This window comes from Athene noctua, chromosome 1, assembly GCF_965140245.1.
Source record: "Athene noctua chromosome 1, bAthNoc1.hap1.1, whole genome shotgun sequence".
Taxonomy (NCBI): Eukaryota; Metazoa; Chordata; class Aves; order Strigiformes; family Strigidae; genus Athene; species Athene noctua.
The window spans coordinates 371,581-396,208 of NC_134037.1; the positions used below are offsets into that span (position 1 = coordinate 371,581).

Sequence of the window (24,628 nt, forward strand, 5' to 3'; positions counted from 1 at the left end):
GCCGCCCGCGTCGGGAGAGCCCAGACGTGCGTCCCCCGAGGCAGCAGCGCAGGCAGGACAGGCAGGGTGCCCTGGGACGAGGCACAGGTAGATGCGGCCCCGCTGCAGCCTCTGCGTCCTCCCCTTCGATGCAGCGAGCGCGCCGTGAGCCCGGGAGGATCCTGCACCCAGCGCCGGTGCCCCCGGCGTCAGCTCACCCCGCCCCACCCCACGGAACAGCTACAGCGGGACCTGGTGACCCCCTAAGCCACCAAGACCCCCCTCCCCTCCCCGAGCACAGTCTAGAACCGCTTCTGCACAGCCCCTGGCGCGGGACAGGGGCTGATGAGTTCAAGTGTCACGAGAATCAAGAGTGAAAAACGCCGTTTATTGGGTGTTCCGACGTCCGCCGGGTGTTTTGAGGGGGGTACACCCGGCCTGCGCACCCGGGGGCAGCCCCTCGGCACCCCCAGCTCCACGCGGGGCAGCGCCCAACCCGCGGCCCCGCCAGCCCCGGGCCCGCGGCGGCCCCGGCCCAGCGCCGCTGCCGCGCCTGCCCCCGCCGGGATCGGCCCCCGGGACGGACGGAGCAGCAACACCCCGAGTGCGGGGCCGGGGGGGGAGCGAGCGCGGGCGCAGGAACGCGTCGAGGGGCAGAGCCGCTCCCGGCACAAGGCGCGCTGGCTCCTGTCCCCGGAGCAGCGACGGCTGCAGCTGCGGGCAGCGGGGCCCCCCAAGGAGCCAGGGGGGGCTGTTGCCAGCACCCTGCGTACCCCAGTGTCACCCGCGCCCGCTCTGAGGGCTCCGGAGGTGGGCAGAGTCGGGCAGCACGCAGGCAGGGCGGGCAGGAAGGGAACGCGGCTTCCACCTCACATCCGATTTGCTTTCCAGGAGAGGTAGCAGTTCCAGACGATGGCAACGCACTGGACGACGGCCAGCCTGGGGACAGAGGGGACAGGGTCCAGAGCCGCGGGCGCCGGGCGCCGGGAGCCGGGGCCACGGCCGCGACACTACCTGTGCTGCAGGGGCACGAAGTAGAAGTTTGCGATTTGCACCGGTGGCCAGATCTGGGCAGAGAAGGAAACGGCGGTGAAGGGGCCCCGCCAGCACCCCCCGCCCCGTCCCCACCTCTGCCCCGCCCAGCCCAGGGCAGCCCCCGAGGCGGGGACGGGGCCGCGGAGGAGCCCCAGCCGGGGGCACGGCCGGTGTGGCACCAGGGCAGGGAGCGGCGCGGATGCGTCTGCGACTGCCGCCAGCACTTACGCAGTAGTTGGTCAGGAGCGCGTCCGTGTAGTCCTGGAAGAGAAGGGAGAGTGTGAGCGCCCAGAGCCGCCGCGGGCACCCGGAGCGGGCTCCCAGCTGGCCACGGCCCTGGCGCGGGCGGCCGCCTGCACAGAGCCCGGGCTGCTGAGGGTGGCCAGCTCCAGCAGCAGAGCCCACGGCTGGCACCGGCAGGAACGGCCCAGGGCACGGGGGGAGGCAGGCAGGGGCTGGGAGCACACAGAGGGCCGCCATCCCCCCGCTGCAACCCTCCCGCCTCCACGTCCGCTCCGGCTGGGCACGGGGCAGATCCCCCTCTGCCGCCCGCAGCCCCCGCCTGCCCCCTTCCCCGAGCCGTGTCTGCGTGGGGCGAGCACGGGGTGGCAGGGAGAGGGTGGCCACAACCGCTCTGTCCCCACCAGGAGCCCTTCCTGCAGCTGACACGGCCCAGGGTGCCACGGCCAGGCCAGCACAGGCCGCTCTGGGCAAGGCCGGGAGGAGAGCAGGGGCAGGCGTGGGGCAGGATAAGGCACTGGGAGGGCAGGCAGCGAGCTGGGCACCTGCAGCAGGCTCGGGCAGAGCGGGCAGTTGGCTCCTCTCCTTGGCACAGGCAGGGGCCCCCATCCAACCCCACATCCCCTGAGCCCCCACCTGACCCCACACCCCCACAGCACCCTCCCAGGCACTGTGGGGCCAGGACAGAGAGGGGCACCGAGCCGGAGTAGCCGCCCTGGGAGCCCGAGGCGCTGCCCGGTCCTCGTGCCGCAGCCCTGCCCCGCGGCAGCAGGACGAGTCCCTCATCCAGCCTGGCTGTGACTCAGCCGGGGGCCCGGCCTCCTCCCGGCGCTGGCCGGCAGCCCAGGACGGGGAGAGCGGGCACAGGGGTGATGGATGCTCTGCTGACGCTTCCTCTGCGTGGGGAGAGGCGGATGCGCCCCAAGCCGGGGGTGAAGGTGGCTGCCAGCCACCGCTGCCCAGCCCCCAGCCCAGCCCGGGAGCCCACAGCTCCCGGGAATCACCCACCGCGGTGCTCGGGCCCCGGCGGGCTTCCCTGGGGGGGACAAGGCACGATACACGGCACGACCTGGTCGGGATGCGGCTGGGGCGGGCGGGAGCGCCCGGGGGTGCTGCCCGTGCCAGGAACCAGCCTACGTGCGCCTCTGGGGCGTCTCAAAACACCTCACAGCCCGGCTGCTGCTCTCGCAAGGCCGGGAGGAAGAAGAGGTAACTCAGTCCTCCCCCAGGATTTGCTCCCCGCGCACTGGGGCAGGGAAGGTCTCTTCCCACCCGCTCTCGGTGGGCAAGCGCCGGTGGCCACTGCTCGCCCCCGGTGCGCCTCGCCCCGCGGCGGGTGGTCACCCGCTCCCCGTGACTCACCCTCTGGACACGCTGACTCAGCTCTCACGCTGGTTTCCAGCAATCGCTGCGAACGGAGCCATCTCCGTCACGGCTCTGAGGCGCAGCCAGGAGCACGGGCGGCACCGGGCCGCGGCGGCTGGGACCCCAGAGAGCTGTGCCACGGGGCGCAGCCCCGGCACCGGCACCCGGAGCACCGGCAGCACCAGGCACCCGATGCCACCAGGGCCCTGGCACCCAGCGCTGAGCCAGGCCCTGCGCAGCCCCACACCCCACCAGCTCCGTGCCCGGGGTCCCGGGGCGCAACGGCACGGAGGGCCGGGCTGTGAGGACGGGAGCGCGATGGCGGAGCTGGGGACGCGCAGTCGGTGCTGGGACGGGCACCTCAAACAGGAGCAGCCGGCAGCGCCGGTGCACCGGGAGAGGCTGCCGAGGCGCCCCGGCTGCCGACGGCTCCGCACCCCCCGGGGAAGCAGCACGTACCTGCTGGATCTTGGACCAGTTCTCCCGCACCGACAGATGGTTCACTGCCCCCGTGATGGCGAGGAAGCAGCCGAGGAAACACGGCGCGAAGGCCCCCTGCAAGAGAGGAGCTGGGGCCCGACGCCGGGAGCCTGCAGCGCCCGCGGGGCGCGGGGGGCACACCCCGGGGGCTCCTCGGGCTGCGGAAGCCACGCGGAGGGTCGGGCACCGCCACGGGGCCTCCGGAAGGCCCCAGCCCTGCCCACTCCAGCCCTCCACCGCACCGGGGCCGGCCCCGGCTGCGGGCGCTCAGGGTGGGACGGAAACCTGCCCCCCCCCGCGCCTGCACCCTCAGCCCCGCGGCGCTGACCTGGTCCAGGAGCATCTTCTTCACCGCCACGACTTTAGTGCTCCCTGGGATGAGCCGATCCAGGATCTTGTACCAGCCGCCCACCACGGGGCCCTGCGGGAGGCGGGTGGTGAGGGGGGGTGGGGTCCTGCCCAAACAGCCCCCGGTCGCAGCCCTGCGCCCGCCCCGCCGCGCGCCCGCGCTCACCACGAAGCAGAAGCCGATCGCCATCATCTTCAGGGTGCGGTGCCCGCGGTGCCCGCGCAGCCCCCGCTGCTCCACCAGCTGCTGCGCGATCACGTCCCCCGCTCCCATGAGGGCCCCTGCGACCGGCACAGCCCCCTCAGGCGACACCCCGGAGTGTCCCGCCGACAGCCACGTCCTGCCTGGGCGCTGCCCCAGCGCTGCCCCTGCCCACCCCAGTGCTGCCCCAGCGCTGCCCCCGTGCTGCCCCACTGCTGTCCCTGCCCGCCCCAGCGCTGCCCCAGCGCTGCCCCCGCCCGCTCCGTCCCACGGCGGCCTGCACCCGCCCCACGGCACAGGCCCTGCCGCAGCGGCCAAGCCGCAAACGGTGCCCGGCCACGTCACCTCCCTGCACCTCCTGACCCGTCGCCCAGGGCCCGCGGCGCCGGGGATCTTGGGGCTGAGCCCCCCCGGCTGTGGCCTCTCCCGAGCCCAGGCCTCGCGCTGCCGCAAACTGCCGAGCACGACCCCGCTCCCGGGAAAGCCGCTCCCCTGCCGCCGGCAGGCGGGCCGGGCCGGGCCGGCCCCAGCTCCTCGCTGGCACGGCTCCTCGCCTTGTTTCCATATCGGTGCGAGGGACCTTCTGCGGGCACGTCCCCCGCGGGGCGCAGCTCAGCTGGGCCTTTGGCAGCCCCCGCTCCACCCCACACCCTTGACCCCTTCGACGCAACTCGGCTGGCCCAGCGCTCCTTCCCCCGGCCCCGGCGGGCTCCCTGCTTCTTCCCCCTGCTCCTCCTCCCAGGACGGGCCCCAGGCAGGTCTCCAGCCCCGCTGCGACCGTGGAAGCCCTGAGCCCAGCGAGCCCTCGCCGGGGGCCGCCAGCAGCGTAACGCGAGGCCGGCTCAGGGCCAGCCCTGCCCGCAGGGTCCCCGCGAGCGATTCCTCGCGGACAAGGGGCAGCAGAGCCCCGGGTGCCCCCCGGGTGCCCCCCGGCAGCCCCTGACCCCCCTCCCGCCTGGGGCCGCCGGTCCCTGCGGCAGCCCCCGGCAGTGCCACGGGGAGCGGGTCCCAGCCGAATGGCACCTTCCCGGGGGCACCGTCCCCGGCTGGCACGCGTGAGAGGAGAGGTGCTGGCCCAGCTCCGCAGACCAGGGCCGCAGCGTGGCCCCTGCGAGCCCACGGGCAGGGGCCGGACCCGGCCCAGCACGGCTGCGAAGGCCGGCGGAGCCTGGAGGCGGCCCAGGAGGCCGGGCAGGAGCCGGGGGCTCAGCCAGGGCCAGCCGGGCTGGACGCGCCCCGCAGAGCTGCCGCGCTCCGGGCAGCCTCTCCCGCCACCGCAGCACCGGCTCCATCTCCCGCCCTGGACCGACGCAGCCACCGGGGGCTGAGGTCCGGGCCCCGGGAGCCACTGAGGCCTCTCCGCGCCAACAGAGCGGCCCCGCCAGCCCCGGGGGCTGTGGCAGGGGCGGCAGCAGGCGAGGGGACCCCGGGCCAGCAGGGCAGAGGCGCTGGCTGCCTGCTGGCTGCCTGCTTCCCGCGGGCAGCCCTCCCGCAGGCACAGGCAGGCTCCCGCTCATTGACAAACCGCAGCCGGCACCGCCGCCGTTGCTCATTCAGTGCCGGAGGCTCCGGGCGCGGTGCCCGGCGGTGACGAAGCAACACTAGGGCTGCCGGGGAGCAGGGGGGGAACGGCCTGTCTGTGCACCCTGATCCAGGAGCGCGGCCGGATCGATCCCCTCGCAGGGATTTCGCTCGCACGGTCCAGAGCCCTTCGTCCCCGCACGGCGCCTGCCCGCGGCGATGCCGGCACGGCCGCGCCGCAGCTGCCACGAGGGGCTGGAGCCCCCAGCAGCAGCCCCCCACCCTGGACACAGGAACCAGCCCCCAGCTGACCCCACAGCTCTGCCGGGCCCTGCCGCCATGCCCTGCCCCGGGCTGGGGACAGCCGGCGAGAAGGGCGGGGGCAGCCCAGCTCACGGGCCGGAGCTTTCTTGCCGGTCCAGGGGCCGAGCGGTGCCAGGGAGAGGCAGGAGGCAGCGGGCAGTGCCCGGCCTGTGGCCAGGCTGAGCCCGGGAGCTGGGGGGTGCCCAGCCGAATCCACAGGCAGCTGCTCCCGTGGGCAAAGGACTTTGAAACGGGCCCAAGACTAAGTAGGCCACACCGTCTGCGTCCCCCGCAGGCCTCGCCACCTGGCAGCTGGAGGCTGCGCTGCCACCACGGGAGCACGGGGCTGCTCTCCGCAGGCAGGGGCAGCCAGGTCACGGCCGCGGGCACGTGCTGCTGCCCGCTGTGCCCCGGCCCTGCTGGCATCCTGGCCCGGGGCCTGGGATGCAGAGCCCTGCCTGACCCCGCGGCTCTCGCTGCCAGGCGGGATGGGGATTGGGCAGGTGAGTGCGGCTGGAGACACCGGCTGCCAGCAAACGGCCCCGGCAGCAGCAAGTGCAGGCAGGGGCCGCTGCCTCCTCTGCACGGACCACGGCACGGCCGGCAGCGAGGGCCCAAGCCCAGCCTGGGGCAGAAGGATTCCTCGCTGAAGCCGCAAGGGGCAGGAAGGCCTGGCCTCCGGCAGCACTGCCCCCGCCCCGGGGAACAGCCCCGCTCCCACCGTCAGGGCCTCGTGGCACAGGGGCTGTGCTGGGCCCTGCCGCAGCAGGGAGACCCAGGTCCGAAAGCAGCAGCGGGCCGAGAAACCCCCCCCGGGAAGGAGGAGGAGCAGCAAGAGGCAGAGCGGGCGCTGGAGCCAGGCCGGGGGCTGCAGCACGGCTGCTGTACGGGGGGGGCAGGGGGTGGTCCCGGGCAGCCCTCCCAGCACCACCTTGGCCTCTCTTCAGGGAGCGGGGAGGGGGATGCGCAGCCCGGCAGCGCAGAGTGTGGCAGGAGCCAGGCAACGGGCTCCAGAACAGCGGATAAAAATAACGGTGGGAGCGGCGCGGTGCCTGGCAGGACCCCAGCAGCCTGGCAGGGAGGGCAGCAGCCGCATGCTGAGCTCAGCGGAGCCCCCCCCGGCACAGCCGGGCACCCCCAGACCCCACGGTTGTGTGTGGGGGTGACATGTGAGCAGGACGGGCAGAGGGGAGGTGGTGGCAGCAGGGGCGGCTGTGAGCAGGCGCGAGGGCAGCACCCAGGGACCCCTCCCAGCCAGCCCACCCCCCCTGCACAGCTCTGGACGGGCTCTGCTGCCAGGCGGGGGGGGCGAGGTGGGCAGGGGGAGGCAGAGCTGCCTGTCCCTGCCTGCAGCAGCTGCCCGTGCAGGGAGAGGGTCCCCGGGGCACAGGGAGCTGCTTGGCAGCGCCGGGGCAGCGTTACGGCACCTCTGCGCCTCCCCGGCTGTCAGGGAGGGGAGATGAGGTGTGCAGGGTCCCCCCAGCCTTTCGGGGGGGCAGGGGCTCACCCCAGGCAGCACAAGGCGCCGAGTGCTGGGGGTCCACCTGGGGGGTCTGTGCCCCGCGCCGCACTGGCTGAGACCCTGGGCAGAGGCTGCAGCCCCCCCACCCCAGCACCCACCACCACCCAGGGGGGCTCAGAGCTCCCAAACCAGCCCCCACCCGGGGTCCTGGGGTGAGTCCTCACGCTGCGAGTTGTGCCTCCTTAGAGCCCCCCCTCGACCCTCGAGGGCCAGAGCCCTTCACCCAGCCAGGCCTGCCGAGGGGGGGGCACTGGCGGCACTTCCTCCCCCTCAGCACAGACAGACACCCCCCCCCCGCTCCCCAGGCTTTGGGGCTTCAGCTCTTCTTCCCCCCAGGGTGACAGGGGCCGGGCTGGGGGCACAGCCGGGCCCGGGGCAGGGTCGGGGGGGGGACAGCCGGGCCCGGGGCAGGGTTGGGGCGGGGGGGCACAGCTGGCCCCGGGGCAGGGTCGGGGGGGGCACAGCCGGGCCTGGGGCAGGGTTGGGGCGGGGGGGCACAGCTGGCCCCGGGGCAGGGTCGGGGGGGTGGGGGCACAGCCGGCCACGGGGCAGGGTCGGGCACAGCCGGGCCTGGGGCAGGGTCGGGGGGGGGGGGGCACAGCCGGGCCCGGGGCAGGGTCGGGGGGGGGCACAGCCGGCCACAGGGCAGGGTCGGGGGGGGGGGGGGGCACAGCCGGGCCCGGGGCAGGGTCGGGGGGGGCACAGCCGGGCCCGGGGCAGGGTCGGGGGGGGCACAGCCGGGCCCGGGGCAGGGTCGGGGGGGGGCACAGCCGGGCCCGGGGCAGGGTCGGGCACAGCCGGGCCCGGGGCAGGGTCGGGGGGGGCACAGCCGGGCCCGGGGCAGGGTCGGGGGGGGGCACAGCCGGGCCCGGGGCAGGGTCGGGCACAGCCGGGCCCGGGGCAGGGTCGGGGGGGGGCACAGCCGGGCCCGGGGCAGGGTCCGGGGGGGCACAGCCGGGCCCGGTGCAGGGTCCGGGGGGGCACAGCCGGGCCTTACCGGCGGTGAGCGCCTGTGCAGCCCAGGGCCGCCGCGCCAGCAGCCGCCCGCAGCCCCTCCACAGCGCCGCCATGGCGGCCCGCAGCCCGTCGCGGCGCGATGACGTCAGCGCGGCCGCAGCCGCCGTTTATTGGCTAGTAGCGGCCCAGCACGGTGGCCAGCAGCGCCATCCGCATGTACATCCCGTTCTCCGCCTGGCGGAAGTAGGCGGCGCGCGGGTCCGAGTCCACCTCCACGCTGCGGCAGGGACGTCAGCGGCGGGAAACGGCCCCGGCCCCCCCAGACCCCCGTGGGGAACAGACATCCCCCCCCGTGGGGAACAGACATCCCCCCCCGTGGGGGGAACAGACATCCCCCCCCGTGGGGGGAACAGACATCCCCCCCCGTGGGGGTGACAGACCCCCAGCACCGACCAAACCCGCCCCCCCCAGCAGAGACCCCCCCGTTGGGAACAAAACACTGCCCCCCTGGGGATGAGACCACCCCCCCCCCCGCTGGGGATCAGACCCCCCCAGCACAGAGCAAAGCCCCCTTTGGGGATAACACCCCCCCCCTAGCAGAGACCCCCCCGTTGGGAACCAAACATCCCCCCTCTGGGGAACCAGACCCCCCTCCAGCACAGAGCAAACCCCCCTTTGGGGATGAGACACCCCCCCCCAGCCCCCCCGCCATCCCGCTGCCCCCCCAGCCACGAGCCCCCCCCACCTGATCTCGTTGACGCGGGGCAGGGGGTGCATCACCACCATCTTCTCCTTGGCCCGGGTCATGATGTGGGGCGTGAGGATGAACTGCCCGAAGCACTTTGGGACACACACACAGAGCCCTGAGCTGGGACCCCCCACCCAGCCAGGGCAAGGCCTGGGTGGGTCACGTCCCCCCCCCCAGCACCCCCCCTCACTCACAGCCTCATACTCCTGGGCCACCTGGAAACGCTCCTTCTGGATGCGGGTCATGTAGAGCACATCCGTGTCCGGCAGCGCCTCCTCGATGCTCCCAAACTCCTCCTGGGGCAGCACCGTCAGCGGGGCCCGGGGGGGGCACACACGGAGCCCCTGGCCCCCCCCACACCCCCACTCACCTGCTTGATGCCCTTGGAGGCCACGAAGCTGGTGATGTCGGGGGGCATGCGGAGGCTGGGGGGGGTGACGTAGCGCAGGTTGACGCGGTACTGGGTGAGCAGCCGGGCCAGGGAGTGCACCGTGCGCCCGTGCTTCAGGTCGCCCACCATGGTGATCTGGGGCGGGGGGGCAGGAGCCATTAGAGCCACCCACAGGCCCCCCAACAGGGTGGTGGGGGCGGCCGTGGCCCCCCTCGCCGGTGCCCTACCGTCATGCCGTTGACGGTGCCCAGCTCCTCGCGGATGGTGAAGATGTCCAGCAGCGCCTGCGTGGGGTGTTCCCCCACCCCGTCCCCGGCGTTGATCACGGGCTTGCGGCAGTGCCTGGCGGCCAGCTGGGAGCGCGGGCAGGGCTGAGCGCGGGCAGGGCCCGGCCCGCCGCAGCCCCGCGGCGGCCGCCGTCCCCAGCCTCGGGGCAGGAGGCGGCCGCCCCCCCGGCCCCTCTCGCCCTTCCTCACCTCCACGGCGCCCGGCTGCGGGTGCCGCAGCACCAACACGTCGGCGTAGCAGCACATGGTCTGCACGGAGTCGGCCAGCGACTCGCCCTTCTGCACCGAGGAGGTGGCCTCCGAGAAGGACAGGACGGAGCCGCCCAGCCGGCTCATGGCCGCCGCGAAGGAGCTGCTGGTCCGCGTGCTGGCCTCGTAGAACATGGACGCCATCACCTTGCCCTGCGGGGGCCGTGCCGTGACTGCGGGGAGCCCGGAGGGGCCCCGGCGCCCGGCCAGGGGGTGCCCGGCAGCAGCCCCCGCACCCCACTCACCTTGAGGATGTCCAGGCTCCGCTCCTTCTGCACCAGCATGCGCAGGGTGTGCGCCACGTTGCACAGATGGGACATCTGCGGGGAGAGGCGGCTCAGCCAGGGCTCGGGGGGGCGGCCGCGGTGTACGAGGCACCGCACCCCAACCCCGCCCGGGCACCTGCTCCTTGCAGAACTGCTGAACAGAGAGGACGTGCTGCCCGACCAGGGGGTTCAGCAGCGGGAAGGTCTGGAAGTGGGGTGTGCCCTGGGGGGAGGCCTGGCGCGGGAGGGGGCCCGGCGGGTAGAAGTAGCTGTCCTGGAGCACCGCTGGATCTGCAGCACCGAGAGCGGCCGGTCAGCCCGCGGGGAGGGTCCGGCAGAGCCCAGCCCGCCCATACCGGGCCCCGCAGCACTCACCCGCCTCCGCCGCCTTCCTGCCGGCTTTCTCACGGGCATCCTCGGCTGGGGTGCGAGAGGGGCGTTAAGAGGGTGCAGGCAGCTGCGGCACCCCGGGCCCACTCTCCCGGGGCGCTGCTGGCCTGGCTGCACCGGGCGGCAGCACCGCGGGGCCAGACGCCGGGTGATGGCCACCGAGACAGAGCGGGCCAAGCCCCAGCGCGGCGCTGCTGCACCCCTCTCCCCGCGCGCCCCGCAGCACCCGATCGGACGCAACCCAAATCACACTGGCAGGCGAGGGGTCCCCGAGGTGCCGCGCGGGCCGGGGCCGGGGGGGCAGGCAGGCGCAGCCATGCCCCGTCCCATCATACGGGGTGGAAAAGGGCCCGTGCCGGGGCGAGGCGGGTGGCCCGGAGCCAGCGCGGCACCTGGGGGAGGGGATGCACTCATGGGCTGCGGTTAGTGCCATTAGTACGGCCGCGACTCATTGTCTGAGTGAGTCCCCCCCCGACATTACCGGTGCCTCGGGCGCCCGGGCGGTGCGCGGCTCCCAGCCTCCGGAACGCTGAACGGGACACAAGGGCCGGCGTCAGCGGGGCCGCCCAGCCGCGGCCCCCCCAGCCCCAGCCGTGGGGCGGCACACGCTCGCTGCCCCGCTGCCCGCCCGCCCGCCACGCTCCCCCGCCCCGCGCCGCTCGCCCCCCTACCTGGCAGCCCGGGGTCGGAGGCCCGGTGGATGCGGGGCGGGAGGTGGAAGCGTCCGTCACCCGTGGGGCCGACCCGGCGGGGGCTGGAGGCTCGGCCGCGCAGCATCTCGCTGGCCACCACGTGCCGCGGCCGCTCAGGGGTCTGTGAGGAGAGTCCGAGCTGGAGCCGGGGTGGGGTGGGGTGGGGACCCCCCGCTGCCAGCCCCTCACATCCCTGTACCTTTGCGCTTTCCTTCGCGGGGGCTGCGTGTGGTGCCAGCACAGCTCCCGAGGGCCATTTCTTCACGTCCTGCCCGTAGCCAGGGGCCACCAGCACCTGCAGCCGTGGGGGCGATGGGGTGGGTGATGGGGTGGGTGATGGGGTGGGCGATGGGGTGGATGATGGGGTGGGTGATGGGGGACCCACAGATACAGGGGAAGGGTACCCAGGGCCCTACCTGCCCGTCGATGTAGGCGACCTCCCCGCGCAGGACCACCCTCCGCACCGTCCCCTTCACCTTCATGCCCTCGAAGGGCGTCCAGCGGGCCTTGGAGAAGGCCGTGCGGCTGGGGATGATCCACTCGTGCTCCAGGTCCACCTGCCAGGACAGCGGGTCAGACAGAGCCCGGACAGGGCCAGGGCCGCAGCCGGGGCCCCCCGGGACCCACCTCCACATAGGTGTCTTCCTGCGCTGGCAGCCCGAAGATCTTGCGGGGGTTCTCGTAGAGGCGCTGGACGATGTCCTCCACGCTGAGCCGCCCCTCGGAGATGGCCGTCAGCAGCAGCGGCAGCATCGTCTCCAGGCCGGGGTAGCCGGGGGGCGGCTCCTGCCCCTGCTTCTCCTCCAGCGTATGCGGGGCTGCAGGACAGGGCTGGTCACGGGGGGACCCGCCGCCGTCCCCACCCCGCACTCCCGCCGTCCCCCAGGGCTCACCGTGGTCTGTGGCGAAGCAGTCGATGGTGTCCATGTTCTCCCAGAGCGCCTCCACGTCCTGGCGGGTGCCCAGCGCCGGCCGCACGGCCGCACGGCCCTCCCCGAGGCGCCCCAGGTCATCCTGGCACAGGAAGAGGTGGTGCGGGGCCACCTCGCACGTCACCGGGATGCCCTTCTGCTTGGCTGCCTTGATGAGGAGGATCTGGGGGAGCGGCGGTGAGGCGGGGGGCCCTGAACTGCCCCAACGCCCCGTCGCTGGGGCCCGCAGCCCCCCCGCCATGCCCCGCCGCTCACCTCCTCCCTGCGGGCCACGTGGCAGATGTGGACGGGGCGCTGGTACAGCTGGGCCACCATCAGGACGGCGGCCACCGTTTGCCGCTCCGCGTGGGCCACCACGGGCAGGTGCCGCGGCCACTGCTCGAAGTGCTGGGGGGGGGTACGGGGCTGGTGGGTGCCAGGAGCCGGGCCCAGCCCCGCGCCAGCCCGGGCAGCAGCTCACCTCCATCCACAGCGAGACGTCGTCCATCCGCAGGCTGGAGAAGGTGTCGTTCAGGTACATCTTGAGGCCAGCGGCCGCCCCCGCCAGGGCGCTCAGCGAGCCAGCGTTCTCCGAGGAGGCCCCCAGGAAGAGGGCGAAGTCGCAGCGGGCCCCAGCCTCGGCCAGCTGCGGGGCAAGAGGTGGTGGGTGCCACGGCGGGGGCGGCCCCGCAGCACCGGGGGGGGACGCGGGTGCCAGGCAGCCCCTCACCTTCTGCGCCAGGGCGAAGGAGGCGGCGTCGGTGACGGCGGGGCTGGTGTTGGGCATGGCGCACACCATGGTGACGCCGCCGGCCAGGGCGGCCGCCGTGCCCGACGCGAAGTCCTCCTTGTGGGTGCCACCCGGCTCGCGGAGGTGGACGTGGACGTCGATCAGGCCTGGGGAAGGCGGCAGCGTCGGCACAGGCGGCCCCCAGCCACGGCGGACTCGGGACACCCCGGCAGCGCAGGGAAATGTCTCCCCTCCCCGCAGCGCCCGGGGGTGCGCCCAGCCCTGCTCCCGGCACTTGCCCGGCTCCGTGCTGCCTCCTTGGAGCCCCCGACCCCTGCCGTGGCCCCGGTCCCACCCACCTGGCAGGCGGATGAGTTTCTGGGACGTCATGCAGTCCACGTGTATCTTCAGCGGGGGGGCTGCCCCGATCTGGCGCAGCGCCTGCGGAGATGGCAGCTGTCAGGCAGGACCCGTCTTGCAGGGGCGCAGGAACGGGGCCAGGACGAGGACGACGTCTGCCCGAGCCGTGCCCCAAAACCGACCCTCCCGCATGCACAGTGCCCACCCCACAGCACCCACACGGGACTTCCCCGCTCCCGGCCCCTGCGCCTGCCCCGCGCAGCCCAGCCCACCTCCACGAAGAGCTTAGTGCACTTGATGTCGATGATGAGCGGCACGGAGTAGTCGACGGCCAGGCGCCGGGTGCGGTAGCCCTTGGTGACGAAGGAGGAGAGCCGGCGGCCCCCCGAGTTGCGCATCGAGAGGTTGATGACCATCTCGAAGTGGTTCTCGGCCAGGTAGTCCAGGATGCTGCGCTGGGTCTCCCGGGCACCGGCCTCGCTGCCATCCGCCTCCTCGAAGTGCCAGTCCACGGCCATCACCTGCCCGCAGTGACACCCGTCAGGGCCCTGTGCCCCCGCCAGGGCACCCCGGCCCCCGCCAGACGCCCGCCCCGACCTTGATGCCGTGCTCGGTGTAGAAGTCGGCGGTGCCGAGGCTGGCGTACAGGTTGTAGCCGAGGGTCTCCAGGGTCCGCACCGTGGGCAGCAGCTCGCTCTTGTTCTGCAACAACCCCGGGGCCGGTCAGGGGGCAGAGGGGGGCCCCTGGGCCCCTCCCGGCCCCCTCCCCAGCCCCACGCACCTTATAGCTGCCGATGGTCAGCAGGATGTTCTTCTTGGGGATCTTGAAGCCGGTGCTGAGCATGGCCTTCAGGTAAGCCTCGCAGCGGTTCTCCCCGAAACAGGCCACCTCGCCCGTGCTGGTCATCTCCACCCCCAGCACCACGTCGGCACCCGCCAGGCGCGAGAAGGAGAACTGTGGCACCTGGGGGCAGGGGGGGTTTCAGGGGCTGCCCATCCCCACGCCGCAGCCCGGCCCCCGCGGCACCCACCCACCTTGACACCGACGATGCCTGTGCCCGTCATCAGCCCCACTGGCTCCACGTCCTCGCCCATGATCACTTGGGTGGCCAGAGCCACCAGGTCCACCCCCAGCGTCTTGGAGACGAAGGGAAAGGAGCGGGAGACGCGGACGTTGCACTCGATCACCTTCAGCTGGTCGTCCTGGGGGAGAGGGGGCAGCATGAGGCTCCCGTGGGGCCGCGGGGTGTCCTCCCGCACGGCCCCCCCCGGCCGAAGTACCTTGGCAATGAGCTGCAGGTTGAAGGGCCCGGTGACCTGCAGCTCCTGCCCGACGGCGTGGACGATGGCCTTGATGCGCTCCAGCGTCTTAGAGGTGATGTCCTGGGGGGGCGTCACCAGCGTGGCGTCGCCCGAGTGCACCCCGGCGTTCTCCACGTGCTCCGAGATGGCGATGGCCACCACCACGCCGTCGCAGGCCACCGCGTCCACGTCGATCTCCTGCGAGCAGGAACATGGTCACAGCCTGGCGCCAGGGCTGGGGGGGGAACCCAGCTCTCGTGGGGAGCGGGGAGCACCCAGGGCCCGGAGCAGCCTCCCGGATGGACCTTGGCCTCCTGGATGAACTTGGAGATGACGACGGGCTGCTCCTTGGACACAGCCACGGCGTTGCTCAGGAACTTCTCCAGGTCACTGTCCGAGTAGGCCACGTTCATGGCAGCCCCGCTCAGCACGTAGGAGGGGCGCACGACGCAGGGGTACCCCACCTTGCAGCAGAAGTGCTTGGCCGACTGCGGGGCAGAAGCACCCTCAGGGCACGTGCCAAGAGCCGGTCCCCCGTTCCAGGGCAGCCCCGTCGCCCTCAGCAGCCCCCCACCTCCATGTCAGAGAGCTCCTTCCAGAGGGGCTGGCTGATGCCGATGGAGTCGAGCAGGCGGGAGAACTTGAAGCGGTTCTCGGCCGAGTCGATGGCCTCCGGGGAGGTGCCCAGGATGCGGCACTGCTGCCGGTGCAGGGCCATGGCGATGTTGTTGGGCAGCTGCCCGCCCATGGACAGGATCACGCCCTCAGGATTCTCCAGCTCGTAGATGTCCATCACCACCTGCGGCACCGCGGGGGGCAGGGGGGTGGCTGGGACAGGCCCCCCCGGCAGCCCTCACCCTGCCCCGGCCCCACGGCGGGCAGGGCCCCGGCCCCCTCACCTCGAAGGAGATCTCATCGAAGTAGAGGCGGTCGCACATGTCGTAGTCGGTGCTCACCGTCTCGGGGTTGTAGTTCACCATGATCGTCTTGAAGCCCATCTGCCGGGGCAGCAAGGCGGGGTGAGGTCAAGGGCCCCCCACTTCCCCCCGAGCCCCGTCCTCTGGCCAGGGACGCCCCACGGGACGCCGGGGCCCGTCGGACCTTGCGGAGCTCCTGGATGCAGCCGACGGCGCACCAGTCGAACTCGACGCTGCTACCGATGCGGTAGACGCCGGAGCCGATGACCATGACGTGGGGCTCGCGGAAGGCCAGGTCGTGCTCGGCGCCGTTGTAGGTCAGGTACAGGTAGTTGGTCTGCGCTGGCCACTCCGCTGCCACCGTGTCGATCTGCTTCACCACCGGCAGGATCTTCAGGTCACGCCGCATCTTCCGCACGGCCAGCTCGGTGCTGCGAGGGGCAGGGTGAGCACCGGGGTGCCGGCCGGGGCACGGAGCGGGGCCGACCCTCCCCGCGTTACCTGAGCACGGCCAGGGCCACCTGCTTGTCGGAGAAGCCGAGCTGCTTGGCCCGCTCGAGCACGGCGGGCGGCATGGTGCTCTGCTCCTCGCGGTACGACTCCAGCAGCACGGCGTGGTCCGTGATGTTCTTCATCTTGTGCAGGAACCAGCGGTCGATCTTGGTCAGCTCGTAGAGCCGCTCGATGGAGTAGCCAGCCCGCAGCGCGGCCGCCAGCACGAAGATCCGCTTGTCTGTCGGCGTCTCCAGCTCCTGCCGGGCCGGGGGGTGAGCGGGGCCCAACAGCTGCCACCTCCCCAGGACGGCACCGGCAGCCCCCCCAGCGCCTCCCCAAGCCCCGGCACTCACCACGTCCGACACCGGCTTCACAGTGTGGTCGAAGCCCACGCAGTTCTCATCCACCATCCTCAGAGCCTTCTGGAAAGCCTCCTCGAAGTTCCTCCCGATGGCCATGACCTCCCCTGCGGTCAGGGCGGGGTGAGCGGCCGGGCCTCGTGCCCGCTGCGCCGCCCCCCGCCCGCGCCCCCCGCGCTCACCCACGCTCTTCATGGAGCTGCCGATCTTGGTGCTGACGCGCAGGAACTTGCTGAGGTCCCAGCGCGGGATCTTCACCACGCAGTAGTCCAGGCTGGGCTCAAAGTTGGCCGTGGTGGAGTTGGTCACGGAGTTCCTGGAGAGGGGACGGGGGTCAGCGGCTGGGGCCGTCCCCCCGGGGGGGGGCGCGAGGCCGGCGGGGGCAGCACCGCGCCCCTGTCCCATGCTGCAGCGGAGCCGTTACCTGAGGAGGGGCAGGGGGATGCCCAGGGCCAGCTTGGCAGCCACGTAGGCCAGCGGGTAGCCAGTGGCCTTGCTGGCCAGGGCTGAGCTGCGGGAGAGCCGGGCGTTCACCTCGATGATGTAGTACTGCAGGCAGCGGGCGGGCAGCGGGCGGGCAGGGTTAGTGGGGCGGCTCAGGATGCGGCCCCCACGGCACACAGAGCCCCCCCCGCGGCTCCCGGATGGCACCGAAGGGCCACTTGCACGTGGAGGGCCCAAATAACGACGAGGGCCAAACGCGAGGGCAGGCGGGGGGCTGGGAAGGACGGGTATCTGGGGGGCTGGGGGGCCGCCCTCACCTGCTCCGACTCGGGGTTCAGGGCAAACTGGATGTTGCACTCGCCCACGATGCCCAGGTGCTGCACGACCTTCACGGCCGTGCGCCGCAGCAGGAAGTACTCGGTGTCGTTGAGGGTCTGGCTGGGCGCCACCACGATGGACTCACCCGTGTGGATCCCCAGCGGGTCCAGGTTCTCCATGTTACACACCTGGCGGCGTCGGGGGGTCAGCACCGGCGGTGGGGGGGTCCCGGCTGCCCCACACGCTGCCCCACGCCTGCTCCTGCCCCAGGCGGGTCCCTGCTGGCTCCCCACCCTGGGGACCGACGGGGGCTGCCCCACACAACCCCCGGGACACCCCACGCGTTGCAGCCCCTACCCGGGGCACGGGGGGGTGCAGGGTTCTGGCTCAAGGGGTGCAGCTCCCCGGGGCCCACAGCAGCTGTGCCGGCACCACGGAAGGGGCTGGGGAGCCCCCCCCGGGGGTCTGGTGGGAGCCCCCCCACACCCCCAGCACCCTCTCCTACGTCCCTCCCCGCCCCAGCAGCGCGGGGGGGTCCTGCCCCCGTGCCGTACCGTGACGCAGTTGTTGTAGGCGTCCCGCACCACCTCGTACTCGATCTCCTTCCAGCCCTTCAGGGACTTGTCCACCAGCACCTGGGAGGTGTGGGTGAAGGCCTGGCTCACCAGTGCCACCAGTTCCTCGCGGGTGTTGGCGAAGCCGGAGCCCAGGCCGCCGAGGGCGTAGGCAGAGCGCACCAGCACCGGGTACCCCAAGCGCTCGGCCGCCGCCTGCGCCTGCGGAGAGCGACGGGGTCAGGGGGACCGGGGAGGACAGCACCCGGCCAGGAGCTGCCCCCCAGCCGCCCCCCGTCGCCCCCAGACCTGCTCCAGGGAGGCAGCAGCCTCGCTGGGCGCCACATGCTCCCCGATCTCCTCCATCTTCTCCACAAAGACCTTGCGATCCTCCGTCATCTCGATGGAGGCGACGGGGGTGCCCAGCACCCGCACGCGGTACCGCTCCAGCACGCCCGCCTTGGTCAGCTCCACGCCACAGTTGAGGGCCGTCTGCCCCCCGAAAGTGAGCAGCACCCCGTCGGGGCGCTCGTTCCGGATCACCTGGGGGGGCAACGGGGCAGTGACCCGTGGTGGTCCCGTGCAACGTGCCCTGCGTCCCCCGGCCACCGCCGCGCCTGCGCTGCCCCGCAAGCATCCCCCGTCCCCCCCAGCTCTCCATCACTTCCCAGCGCCATCGCCCCTGCGCCCCCCAAAATGCCCCCCCGGGGTGCTCACCTGGGCAACGTATTCAGGGGTGATGGGGAGGAAGTAAACCTTGTCCGCCAGCCCCTTGGAGGTCTGCACCGTGGCGATGTTGGGGTTGATCAGCACCGTCTGGATGTTCTCCTCCTTCAGCGCTTTGATGGCCTGACAGGGAGCAGGGGGTGACGGCTGACGGCTCACCCAGACGCCCGGTGACCCCTGCACCCCAGGGTGGGCACTCACCTGTGACCCCGAGTAGTCGAACTCGCCCGCCTGCCCAATGGAGAGGCCGCCGGAGCCCAGGATCAGCACCTTGCGGGGCCGGGCCGCATCCTGCCCCCCCGCCAGCGCCTTCTCGTAGGTCAGCCAGTCCCGCAGGCGCTCCCGCACTGCAGGGGACGGGGCACGCTGGGACCGGGGCCACGCACACCCCTCGTGCACAGCCCCGGAGCCGAGGGGCCAGCCCCCCCCTTCCCCCCTCGCACCCACCCGTCCGGGCGCTGCCGCTGCCGCTCCGCAGGTCCCGCGCCGCCTCCACGAAGATGTCAAAGAGCCCCTCCAGGTCCATGGGGCCGGCGCGGTGCTCAGGGTGAAACTGGACGCTGCGGAGAGGGTCAGGCGGGGCAACGGCCCCGCACCCAACCCCCCCGGCTCCCCCCCAGCCACGGCCCCGCGCCCACCTGAAGAAGGGTTTGTGCTGGTGGACGAGGCCCTCGTTGGAGCTGTCGTTGGCGTTGGTGAAGAGCGGGGCCCAGCCGGGCGGCAGGCTGCCCGCCTCCACCGCGAAGCCGTGGTTCTGCGCCGTGATGAAGCAGCGCTGCGTGTCCTCGTGCAGGCACGGCTGGTTGTGCCCGCGGTTCCCGTACCTGGGGGTGTCGGGACGGGCATCGCTCAGCCCTGGGGCGGACGGGACCCCGTGGTGACCCCCATCCCGGACCCCCACTCACTTCATCTTGTAGGTGCGGGCCCCGAGGGCCAGGGAGAGCAGCTGGTGCCCCAGGCAGATCCCGAAGACGGGCTTGGGCTGGGGCGCGTCCAGCACCCGCCGCAGGCTGGACACCGTCTCCTGGCAGAGCTGCGGGTCGCCGGGGCCGTTGCTGATGAACAGCCCATCGAAGTCTGTGCCGAGACAGCAGCTGGGTCAGAGCGGGGGCCCCCGGCCCGCAAGGATCACAGTGAGGCCCCCCCTGGCTACCAGCAGCCTCGCAGCGAGGCACCCGGAGCCCACAGCCCCCCCCGACACCCAGCAGGGTCACACCGAGGTGCCCTGACCCCACAACACCCATCGCGGTAGCAAGGGCCCCCCCCAGGCCCCCAAGACCCCCCAAGCAGGGTGACATTAGGCCACCCTGATACCACAGTCCAGACCCCCCCATCCCAATCCCAATAAGGCACCCCCAGCCCGTGCCCACCCCCATCTGCAGTGTCACACCGAGTCCCCCGAGCCCTGAGGCCCCCAGGAAGGGCTTCAAGGCTCCCTGCCCCCGCCGGCACAGGGCAGGACATGGTGCCCAGCTGCGCCCAGTGCCAGCCAAGGAGATGGACCCCCTCCAGCCCCCATTCCCGCCCCCAGCAGGGCCCCAGGACATCCCCATCCGCTGCCACCTCACCTGCGTTGTCCAGCGGATGGTCCCAGGGCACCACGGTGACGGCCGCCCCCCGCTCGCACAGGCACCGCACCTGGTTGTACTTGAGGCCGCAATCCACCGCCGTGATGCGCAGCGACCCGCCGGGGTTGAACACTCGGGGTGTCTGCGGGAGGGGCGAGCGTGGGGCCCCCTGGCCCGGGACCAGCCCTCCACAGCAACCACCTCCACAGCCCCACCCGCCCCCCAGCAACCCTCACCCTCAGCCACCCCCCCAGGCCCCCCCAGCCCCACCTTCAGCGACACCTCCTGCACCAGGTGCCTCTTGTTGGGGTCCTCGAAGCAGACGCTCTCCTCGAGGGTCCCATCTGGCACCAGTTTCCCCAGCAGCGTCCCCTTCTCGCGGATCTTCTTCGTGAGGGCCCGAGTATCCACCCCTGCGGGCGGCCGTCAGACACGGCCCCACGGCCCCGTCACACCCCCAGCAATGTCATCACCCCCCCCAACACTGGGTCGACCCCCGGAGGGGCGAAAAAGTCCCAACACGGAGTCAGGTCTGGGCCAGAACTCCCTGTGCGGTGGGCACCAGCCCCCCCCCAGTCTCCCCAGTCCCACCTTCCAGCCCGGGGATGTTCTGCTCCTTCAGCCACTGGTCGAGCGAGCGGGACGCGCTCCAGTGGCTGGGGGTCTCCGAGCACTCGCCCACCACCAGCGCGGCCACATGGATCTTGTCGGACTCGAACCACTGTGAGGGGGGGCCAGGGGGTGAGCGTGGCCTGGGGGGGTGTCAGCAGCCCCGGGGAAGCCCCACACACCCCCGTGGGGCAAGGCTGCAGGCCAGAGCTGGGGGACCCCCATGGCACAGGAACCCCATCCCTGGCCCACGGCACCCCACACAGTGTCAGGCTGTCATGGCCCCCCCTCGCCCCACGCCCCCACCCTGTGAGCTTGAGGCTTGGTCCAGCCGAGCCCCCCGGCTCCGGGAGCCCCAGGACGGGGTACCCAGCCCCCCCGTGCCGCCGGACCCACAGCACGAGCCGGCACACGGGAATCGCCGCTCCCTCCGGCCACAGCCTGGCCAGGGAGCCCCGACGGGCCCCCGTGTCCCGTCCCACGGGACCGGGGCTCCGGTTCCCCGGGGGCTCCCGGCCCGTCACCGCGGGACGGGGCTGGGCGGGACGGACCCCGGGGCCAGCGCGGGGAGGCCCGAAGCAGCAGCGGCGCAGCGGGGCCTGGACTCTGCCCCGGGGCAGGGAGGGGTCCGGGGCCGCGCAGCGGGGGCTGCCCCGCCTCGGCTCGGGGGGGCGGCCGGGACCCCCGTCCAGCTGCGGAGCCCTGGCGAGGACAGACACGGCCCCGCTGCCCACCTGCGGCCAGGGCACCCCAGTCCCAGGGGTGTCCCCCCGCTCCCGGGAGCGCGGCGCCAGGGTCAGCGCTCTGCCCGCGCCATGTGCCGCCCCGGTGCCGCCCCGCCCCGGCACCCTGCGCCGTCCCGCCCCGCCCCGGCAGCCCCGGGCGCTGCGGTGGCCCCGGTGCAGCGACCCGCTGCCGGTCCCGCCGCCCCCCCGTCCCCGCTCACCCTGCTGAGGCCGAAGGGGTCGATCTCGTCCCGGGGGACCCCGTAGTTGCCGACGAGCGGGTACGTGAGCACCAGGATCTGCGCCTTGTAGGAGGGGTCGGTGAGGGCCTCGGGGTACCCCACCACGCCGGTCTGGAAGACTGAGAGCGCGGGGAGGGGGGGCGGGCTGGGACGGAGCATCCCGGCAGCCCCGCGTCCCGCCGGCGCAGGCACCGGGGCCCTCCATCCCCAGCGCCTCGGGCCGGGCCCCGCTCCCGCCCCGCGGGGGGGCACCGATCGGGATGGGGGGGGGTGTGCGTGTCCCCTCCCCGAGCCCCTCACCGGGCTCAGGCCGCCTCCCCCCGCCCCCGACATCCGGCGCCGTCCCGGTGCGGCCGCACTCACCGACTTCCCCGGCGGCGGCGGCCCCGGCGGCCCCGAAGGGGCGACCGCGCAGCACCGACCCGTCCTGCAGCACCAGGCGGCCCATGGCGGCGCCACGTGCGCGGCGGCGGGGACCGGGCGGGGACGGAGCGCGGCGGCGGCGGCGGCGGCGGCGGCGGGAGGATCCGGGGCGGGGCCGGGCCCGGCCAGCCCCCGCGGGGGCGGGGCAGCGGCGAGCGGACGGGCCGGGGCCGCCCGACGGCGGGAACGCGGGGAACGGGGAGAGCGGGAACGGGGGAGGGAGAGCGGAGCGCGGGCAGCGCCGGGACGGGGAGAAGGACAGAGAAACAAAAAAGGGGAATAAAGACAAAAACATATCAAACGGATCAAAAAAAAGAAATTCTCTGCTTTTGGAACAACGAGGCCAGGGGAGAGCGCGAACGCAGTCCCCCACTACCACAAATTATGCAGTCGAGTTTCCCGCATTTGGGGAAATCGCAGGGGTCAGCACACCCGGAGTGCAGGGGATGAGCCTCGCCCTGGGAAAACCACCTGCCTGATCATGGTGTCTCCCCTGCCAGGTAAGTATGACCCGCCCCGCGCCCCGGCACCCCGCACCCGCACCGACACACGCACAGCGCACGGACACCCCGCACACGCACCCGCACCGCCCCGCACCCCGACACCCCGACCCGGACCCGCCCCGCGCGGCCCCGCGCACCGACCGGCACCGCCCGGACCCGCCGCCGGGCGGGCGCGGGGTCCGTCCCGTCGTGCCGCGCGGCCGCTCATCTGCATGGACACGCCCCCCGGGGCCATAGGCCCCGCCCCGAAGCGCCGTGGCAGCGGCGGCGCGATCCGCGTGGCCCCGCCCCTCCCGCCAGGCCCCGCCCCCCGCGGGTCCTGCCCGGCCCCGCCCGCCCCCACCGGCCCGGCCTGGCCTTGACCCGCCAGAGCCGGTACCGGACCGGGGCCGGGGGTGTCTCTGGGGCGGTGCCTCGGGGCGGGGCCGTGGCTGACAGAAACACCTTCTCCAGAGGTGGCGGTACACAACAGCCGGCACTACAAACGTCTCGGGGGTTCCCACCGACTCTCGGCTCTTCGTTCTTCACCGATTCCCAAAGTCCATTTTATTCCCCGGCTTCAGCCGGTTCTCACCGCTCTGTTCCGATCCTTGCTGCAGCCTCAGGGTCATCTTCGGGGTCATCATCTCCTGCCTCTTCCTCCCGCCAGTTTTCATCTCGCACAATTCCGAGACAGACTTGGGGATGTTGCAGTGCCGAGGCCTGGACAATGGCCCCAGGCCCGCTGTGACCCACAGATCAATCCTGTGTATTTTATAGCTGACAGCCATCGCTCGGGCAGGCAGTGTACTGAGCGTGCTTATCCCGAATATCTATATAGATCTTCTTATTTTTTTTCTTCGTATGGGCAAGATAACGATCGAAGTGCCGAGGCTTGGACAATAGGCCCAGGCCAGAGTCAATCTATAGATCAGTCCTGTGTAATTTACAGCTGACAGCCACTGTTCTAGTAGGGATTGGACTAAACATGTTTATGCTAATATATGCATATATATCTCCTCATCTTGCCTTGTGCACAGGCCAGAACACAGGGTCACAGAGACAGCTCTCTGGCACTGGGACCTGGCGTGAGACCTTGCCCATAAATCAATTTGATGAGCTGGGAAACTCCCTGAGCTTCTCCCCTGAGCCCTGGCCTGGCCCTGGGAGAACCTAATGTGAGAACGGAACCAGATATTTCCGCTCCAACCAAGGTGCCAGCTCTTCTGCCTTGCTGATTTTGGGGTATAAAGGCTGGACCCGCTCCCAGCAACTCTGGAGGCCTCAGCCACGGGTGGAGGCACCGCGTAGGGTTTCCGCCTTGCCGGGTCGGGCTCTGCAAACCCCCGTGGAAATGGGGCTGCCTGGGGGCTGGGGGCTGGCAGTGGGTGCGGGTGGCGAGGGACCTGTCTTAGGCGCTGTTCTCTTCCTCAGGCAGTCAGGATTTGATGCATTACCCTGTATTTTCCTGTGTGTTTAAGTCCACTATTCTGTCTTTTCTTACTGCGTGTTTTCTGTGTTTTTCTGTTTCTTTAGTTAGTTATTTCTAGTAAAATACGCCTGCTCCTTTCACTCGGGTGTCCGAGTTTAACTGGTATCCCTGACCAGCAAAGCAGATGTTCTGTTCAGAGCTTGGGCAGAGCGAGCGGTTTCAATGTGCTGAATTCTCTTCATCTGGCAAACCCCGCGTTCAGTCAATGAACCGTCCTTCGTTAAACCCGCTGGGTAGGATTAGCCCGGCTGGGATTTAAACCCGCCCTGGGCCATTTAAACCCGCCTTGGCTCATCCAAACCCGACTCCGAGCGTGGCCGGACCCGGTGGCGGCGGGGGGAGCTCTCGGGGCGGAGGCGGCGCCGGCTGGAGCCCCCCGGGGCGTTCACCCGCGGGGCCGCTGCCCCCGCCCGGTACCGGCCGCGGGAGGCCGGCGGCACCGGGGGGCGTCTCCGTCCCGTGCCCGGGTCCCGCCGGCGCCGCTTCCCCGCGGGGCGCGTCCTGACCCCGCCCGGGGCTCCGCTCCCGGCCCGGGGCTGGCGGGAGGGGCGGGGCCACGCGGATCGCGCCGCCGCTGCCACGGCGCTTCGGGGGCGGGGCCTATGGCCCCGGGGGGCGTGTCCATGCAGATGAGCGGCCGCGCGGCACGACGGGACGGACCCCGCGCCCGCCCGGCGGCGGGTCCGGGCGGTGCCGGTCGGTGCGCGGGGCCGCGCGGGGCGGGTCCGGGTCGGGGTGTCGGGGTGCGGGGCGGTGCGTGTGCGTGTGCGGGGTGTCCGTGCGCTGTGCGTGTGTCGGTGCGGGTGCGGGGTGCCGGGGCGCGGGGCGGGTCATACTTACCTGGCAGGGGAGACACCATGATCAGGCAGGTGGTTTTCCCAGGGCGAGGCTCATCCCCTGCACTCCGGGTGTGCTGACCCCTGCGATTTCCCCAAATGCGGGAAACTCGACTGCATAATTTGTGGTAGTGGGGGACTGCGTTCGCGCTCTCCCCTG

The 24,628-nt window shown here is 72.4% G+C and overlaps 2 protein-coding genes and 2 non-coding genes across 5 annotated transcripts; 1 reads left to right on the forward strand and 3 right to left on the reverse strand.

The window, feature by feature from the left end:
* Window positions 1–346: 346 nt before the first annotated feature.
* MPV17 (mitochondrial inner membrane protein MPV17) lies at window positions 347–8,097 on the reverse strand. The gene is made up of 7 exons (XM_074895184.1): window positions 7,993–8,097; window positions 3,614–3,729; window positions 3,428–3,520; window positions 3,079–3,174; window positions 1,243–1,275; window positions 994–1,046; window positions 347–918 (listed from the first exon to the last, which is right to left on the reverse strand). The coding sequence occupies exons 1-7, from the start codon at window positions 8,063–8,065 to the stop codon at window positions 849–851; spliced, it is 534 nt and encodes a 177-aa protein (XP_074751285.1). The 5' UTR covers window positions 8,066–8,097; the 3' UTR covers window positions 347–848.
* CAD (carbamoyl-phosphate synthetase 2, aspartate transcarbamylase, and dihydroorotase) lies at window positions 8,097–21,683 on the reverse strand. 2 transcript variants are annotated; one of them, XM_074895180.1, is made up of 44 exons: window positions 21,599–21,683; window positions 21,215–21,354; window positions 20,251–20,380; window positions 19,930–20,072; window positions 19,660–19,801; window positions 18,997–19,168; window positions 18,730–18,915; window positions 18,539–18,651; window positions 18,293–18,438; window positions 18,083–18,214; window positions 17,675–17,908; window positions 17,366–17,587; window positions 16,811–16,999; window positions 16,474–16,598; window positions 16,232–16,365; window positions 16,044–16,156; window positions 15,697–15,947; window positions 15,380–15,626; window positions 15,178–15,276; window positions 14,853–15,077; window positions 14,584–14,766; window positions 14,258–14,476; window positions 14,012–14,179; window positions 13,758–13,940; window positions 13,574–13,678; window positions 13,249–13,497; window positions 12,976–13,057; window positions 12,617–12,783; window positions 12,368–12,532; window positions 12,163–12,294; window positions 11,869–12,070; window positions 11,603–11,793; window positions 11,392–11,532; window positions 11,175–11,270; window positions 10,955–11,096; window positions 10,269–10,313; window positions 10,030–10,184; window positions 9,873–9,947; window positions 9,568–9,780; window positions 9,319–9,444; window positions 9,071–9,226; window positions 8,895–8,996; window positions 8,698–8,792; window positions 8,097–8,229 (listed from the first exon to the last, which is right to left on the reverse strand). In XM_074895180.1, exons 1-44 carry the CDS (start codon window positions 21,681–21,683, stop codon window positions 8,127–8,129), a joined length of 6,723 nt encoding a protein of 2,240 aa, XP_074751281.1. In that variant the 3' UTR covers window positions 8,097–8,126. The 2 variants fall into 2 exon arrangements, with proteins under 2 accessions (XP_074751281.1, XP_074751282.1); XM_074895181.1 differs by lacking the exon at window positions 16,811–16,999.
* A 319-nt stretch (window positions 21,684–22,002) lies between these two features.
* Window positions 22,003–22,166, reverse strand: LOC141956575 (U1 spliceosomal RNA). Its single transcript, XR_012632947.1, has one exon. It is a non-coding gene; the product is annotated as a U1 spliceosomal RNA (small nuclear RNA).
* Window positions 22,167–24,464: 2,298 nt separating this feature from the next.
* Window positions 24,465–24,628, forward strand: LOC141956576 (U1 spliceosomal RNA). The gene has a single exon (XR_012632948.1). It is a non-coding gene; the product is annotated as a U1 spliceosomal RNA (small nuclear RNA).